At 44.7% G+C, this 5,891-nt stretch overlaps 1 protein-coding gene across 1 annotated transcript; it reads left to right on the top strand.

Annotated features, from left to right (window-relative positions):
- Window positions 1-506: 506 nt before the first annotated feature.
- On the top strand, window positions 507-4,434 carry dio2 (iodothyronine deiodinase 2). The gene is made up of 2 exons (XM_076299844.1): window positions 507-1,037; window positions 2,422-4,434. Exons 1-2 carry the CDS (start codon window positions 702-704, stop codon window positions 2,980-2,982), a joined length of 897 nt encoding a protein of 298 aa, XP_076155959.1. The 5' UTR covers window positions 507-701; the 3' UTR covers window positions 2,983-4,434.
- Window positions 4,435-5,891: the final 1,457 nt, after the last annotated feature.

Genomic DNA, 5,891 nt, shown 5'->3' with positions numbered 1-5,891 from the left:
GCTCTATGAGCTGCTATTCAGGCACCCTCATACCGTCTCGCCACGATTCCCTCCCCTTCATTTAGAGCGTGCTCAGACAGCAGCGAAGGTTGCTAACCCTACCATACAAACAAAACAGAAATATTCAAATGTCATGCATCATAACGCACGCCTTTGTAATGTCAACATTAGGCTACAGTTGTTGGATACAATAACTTTGACGTCAGTGAGATGTTTGGAGTAGGCTAGTGGAAAGTAAACCTGATCTATCTTCTGTTGAATACAAGCAAATGTGTTTTCTATGCATCTCTCTTAGTGTAGGCTATTTAAATAACTGCATCGGTAATTACTAATTGACATTTGTGCGTCTTCTTTGGTGGTATCAGATTTCCCGCTGTCCCCTTCCATCAATTTTGCTTCCTAGTCTGTCCGGAGAGAGAAAGCCCTCAGATGACGTCACGATCTCCCCACAAGATAAGCCAGAAATTTAGTCCAGCGCAGGGAATGATTTACGGTATAAAAAGACACAGCGACAGAGACGGTTTCTCACCGGAGAGGAACAGTAATTACAGGGGGCAGGGGAAAGTTTGACAACCTTGCTCTTGGCTGGTCTCAAGTCTGCATTCTACTACACTACTTCTCTGCAGAGGGCAGTTGTATGCACCCAAAGTTACACCGTGGCGCAAGTGAGGATCCACCCAAATTTACTTTCCAAGTCATTAATGAGAGTTTGTAACAACAACCGGTTGGGGAAGAAGACCGACGGCCAAAATGTGCAAGAAAAGGTGAACTTACAAGATTCAAGAGTGGACGCGCCACCCGCGAATCGGAAAATGGGCATGCTTAGCGTGGACCTGTTGGTGACTTTGCAGATCCTACCGGGGTTCTTTTCAAACTGTCTGTTCTTCGTACTCTACGACTCTGTGGTGCTGGTGAAACGTGTGGTATCACTTCTGAGTTTTTCGGGGTCGGCGCCCGTGGGCGAGTGGCAGCGCATGTTAACCTCAGCCGGCGTGCGCTCAATATGGAACAGCTTTCTCCTGGATGCCTACAAACAGGTATGTGAAGCGGCACGACTGCCACTTCATTAGTGGGATACCTAAACAACCACAAGTGAAAATAGTAATTATTATAAATTCGGGTAGAACAAGGAAGGAAGTCCATCCGTAGTTATATTAGGATTAAACTATCTATCATTGCATTGTGCAAGACTATTCCATAGGCTATCGTTTTTTTTCAGCTGAATTCAATTCTTGAAGTTTATTCCTCAAACGGTACATAGACCGACAGTCAATGTCCTCAATCAGCTGAAAATGTCACCAAATGCCACGATTCCTGTGCTTGTTACTTTTTGACCAAAAAATCAAACAAAGCGCTATCGCATTACAACAGAATCAGTATGTGGGCATTGATCGTTGTGCCCAGCTATGATGCCATAACTCAACTCCCAAGTCTGAGGAAGGGACAAAAGTTCATTCACACTTCGATAGTGGTTCATTCATAACATCTTCTTACGAAGAACCGCTTCCTTTACGCAATCATCCTTAATCTCTAGGCACAATTAATTTTGTAAAATTAGTAGGTAACAGTCCTAGTGACACTCCCCCTCACGCCTACACTGTCCAATCTGTATTCCAAGCACTACTTTCCTCCCTTTCTATTACTATTTTCTAGGTCTTTTTCTTTAACTCTTGCTTTTACTTTACTTTCTAATGTAGCCTACTGTTTATAATAAATTGATGAATTGATAATACACATGAAATCATTTATCATGGTCTCTCATGAATAACTTTTAACAAGTAGCCTAGACTTTGTATGTATTCCTTATGAATTGATAATTAAAGGAGAAGTCTAGAGATTTTTCACATAGGTCACCGAGTAGCCTACTGTCAGTACAAAAAAAAAACCCTGAAAACAATTAGTTTTACCTAGCCTGAGTTGCTAGTTCCAACAGCTAAAGTAGCCAGGCAGCTACAGGATACACTCTGGGGGCATGTACATGGGGGCTCACGAACATGCCCCCAGATTGTAGCACTGCCTCTGTATCTGGATGTATGGGCTGGACTTGGCTAGCACACAGTCTGCTGGGTGTTGATTATACTTAGACAACATACTTGTAGCCATAGCAGCAGAAAACCAAGCAAGGCTTCAGATGATTTAGAGTAAACTGCCTCTCCCATGTAATGACAAACTCCACCAGGAACGTGAGGAACTCTAACTCTCTCTCTCCCTCTGTGTGTGTGTGTGTGTGTGTGTGTGTGTGTGTGTGTGTGTGTGTGTGTCTTTGTGTGAGTGCATGTGTAATTGCGAGGGTCGATCCTTGTTTTGCCAAAATGATTACGTCACTAGCCATTTAAACATGCTTTGAGGTAAAGTTCCTGCATTACATTATTATTTAATAACAAGCTGTTTTTTTCTTTCCTTCTCCCTCTTGTTATCCAGGTCAAGCTCGGCAGCGAGGCACCCAACTCCAAGGTCGTGAAGGTCAACGGTCTGAGCAGCCGATGTCGCAGCCCCGCCAGCGACCCCCAGGACGTGTGCCGCCTCCTCGACTTCGAGTCGTCCGACCGCCCTTTAGTGGTCAACTTTGGCTCGGCCACCTGACCCCCCTTCATTAGCCAACTGCCCATTTTCCGGCGGTTGGTTGAAGAGTTCTCCGATGTGGCGGACTTCCTCCTGGTCTACATCGACGAGGCACACCCCTCCGATGGCTGGGCTGCCCCTCCCATGTCCCCCTGCTCGTTTGAAGTGAGGAAGCACCGCAGCCTGGAGGAACGCGTCCTGGCTGCCAAGCAGCTCCTCGACCAGTTTTCCCTGCCTCCGCAGTGCCAGCTCGTAGCCGACTGCATGGACAACAACGCCAACGTGGCCTACGGCGTGTCTTACGAGAGGGTGTGCATCGTCCAGAAGAAAAAAATAGCCTACCTGGGAGGAAAGGGTCCCTTTTTCTACAACCTGAAAGAAGTCAGGCACTGGCTTGAACAAAGTTATGGGAAGCGATAATTTCCAGCCATGAGAGAGAGAGTGAAAGAGAGAGTGAGAGAGTTGCAGATCTCCTTCCTTAAAAAGAGAGAGTAATTTATTTTTGTACAGTGGTGAAAACAAGGAAGGTGTAATGCACTCAGAGCTGCGTGGTGACCTTAGTGAAGCCAAGTTTAACGTAACATCCTGCAACCACCAACAGTTCATCAGAAGAAAACGGACACTCTCCACAACCTTCAAATGACATGGATTGTGTTGTAAATGGACAAAGTCCAGGCTGGACATAGCAAACTCAAAGCGTACTCCTAATGCACTATCGATAACTATACAACATAACATTCACTATTAATGTCTTTCAAAATATTTCCAGTCAAAATCTCAACGCTACAGAATGCCACACAAATTACCCTTTGAAAAGAAAAACCAAATTGCTGAACAGAGAAAAAGCACAACTACCCAGCTTTTATACAAAAAAGAGATAAATTAATTTATTTTATTGAGTTGTAATGTTTGTTGTTTTTACTCCATTGTAATATATGCCCAATTTGTATGTGTATGCACTTGCAAAGCTTTTGTTGAAGGTGACAATCTGTTAGGTATATTTTGCGTTCAGATGTACTCGTGCGGATGTCTCCAGCTTTGATGACTGTAACTCCAGTGCTCTTTTCCTTTGTCTCTAGCCAGCACATACTAGTGTAATCACCAGACACACCACGCCTGATATTCTAAACAATGCTTAAAGCGCTAGCTCCAACACTAGACAGTTATCTATCTCACTGGCAGAAAACTTGCTTCACTCACTCATTTATTCATTCATTCATTCATTCATTCAGTTATTCATTCTTTTGATCATAGTTTCGTTTAAAGGCTAAGTAGCTGCAATGCATAGCTGCTGGAATTCAGAGAGGATGGTGGTCAGTGTTGGTGATGAAGGGGTGAGGTGCATGAACATGGGTCGTTGGATAGGGAAACGCTTGTTTATGAATCTCGGACACACAGACACATCCTCGGAAGTTCTGAGTAGTCTGGTGGTGTTGGAATACTGCACGTAGGATGCAGGAGAATTGGAATCAACTTGTACCAGGAAGTTTGACAAAAATAAAGTGTACGAGTAAGTCATGTGATTGACTTTAACGGTCCAAAATCACTTCCATGGTCATTAGTCCATCTGACAGGATGCAGAAACTGGTTTGGTGTCCAGACGGACTTGGTGTACGTATGAAAATCACTGACGAAAGGGTTTTTGAGCCCTGTCTCTGGTTGGATGAAAAATGACATCGGTCTGACTAGACGCAAAACTACATGCCTGTTGAAGAGTTCATAACCACTGTCTCATCTCCATGTCCATCTCCGCCGTACGGGGTCAGGGGCATTCCAAATGTTTCTCTTTTTTTCCATTTCCATGTAGTGCTGCTTTTTACGACTGAGAAGAAAAGGAGAGGCAACAAATAAAGTTGATACTGTGCTGCTGAACCTGAGCCTGGTCTGTCCTTCTTCCTCCTGCTGAACCTGAGCCTGGTCTGTCCTTCTTCCTCCTGCTGAACCTGAGCCTGGTCTGTCCTTCTTCCTCCTTCTGACTGTGGGAAACGCCAACGTGAGGCTGGGGTACGTGGAGGGAGAGAAGTCATTGGATGAGTTCAACCAGAGACACCTTTGTTTTGGGCGGGAGGGGCGGGTGGTGTAGGTACTCTATTAGTTAGTGAAAAACTGTGGTGGGGGGGGGGGGGGGGGGGGGGCTCGGAGGGGGTCAGTGAGTCCACGAGTTTTCTTTCCATAAAACATGTACAATGATACGCTTTAAGTGATGAGTTCCAACTTGTGCAGCCCCTATCAAGTAGTGTGGCACCGCGGATTCTGGCTGACCCTCTGAACCTTTGGGCCTGCCAATAACAAAATAGTGAAAAGGCGAAGGCAGAACATGTTCTGGGGCTTGGCCAGGTAACAGAAGCCCTTCTTGAGGCCGGACATTGGCTACACAGGCAGAACTATTGAATCCTGAACCACTGAGACGTTATTCACCCCCCCCCCCCCCCGTTTGTCTCCTTACTCGAAAAAGCAAAAAAAAAAAAAAAAAATCTGTCAAGCTGGGTCTCTGGGTTTCTGCCATTGTTAGAGGTGGACACATGAGAGTGCAGGGCCGGGCACAATGGAGTCGTTCCGCAAATCCACTCCAGGAAGGACCAGGGCACAGTGTGCTTTCTAAGGAACATGTTTGGTAAACAGGCCCTGGGTGGAATCCTAAACAGGGTCCCGGGAAGTGTCCTCATTCTAGGACAATCTCCAAACACTATAGTCCTCTCACGGGTCCTCTCAGGACAGTGTGTTTATCCCCAAAGACTGCAAGTGAATTCATCAGGGAGTAGTCGTGCTCAACATTTAAGGAGTACTTTTACTCACAATAGTACTGACCCCTACAAATGCAAAGTTCGTTTGTGAATAAATATTAATTTTGCGTAAAGGGAAACTTTCGGGCTAAATCAGGACTTGAATGTTTTCTCAGAAAACAATCTTGTGCCATATCTTCTTCACCCCAATTCATCAAGAAGCTAAACATATTCTCCATGCTAAGCAAAGTCTCTTTGAAATATGAATCATAGAAAAAAATTAATTCATCCTTGTCCCTAATGTTCAGTTTATCTTGGACCAGCACACTCACTTGCGCTGCTCCATTTTCTCAGGACATGAAATGAGTTGATTTTACATTTGGGCAAAATATTATTTCAATGTCCATTCAGTAGTGATTATTTAGCATTAGTACTTCAATCAATGTATTGTTTTATTCATGTATTTGTTTTCATGACACACACACACAAACACACACACATACACACAGGAATGAAAGTGGAGCAGGTCTCTCTTTTGGGTCAAGCTGACCAACCACCCTCTCTCTGTCTCTCTCTCTCTCTCTCTCTCTCTCTCTCTCTCTCTCT

The sequence above is a fragment of the Alosa pseudoharengus genome, unplaced genomic scaffold (genome assembly GCF_046254945.1).
Source record: "Alosa pseudoharengus isolate Yale_2024_CS ecotype anadromous, Long Island Sound unplaced genomic scaffold, YU_APseudo_1.1 YU_APseudo_1.1_scf_22, whole genome shotgun sequence".
Classification (NCBI taxonomy): domain Eukaryota; kingdom Metazoa; phylum Chordata; class Actinopteri; order Clupeiformes; family Clupeidae; genus Alosa; species Alosa pseudoharengus.
Note: the sequence above shows the minus strand (reverse complement) of the source record. Positions and strands in the feature narration are given on the sequence as shown.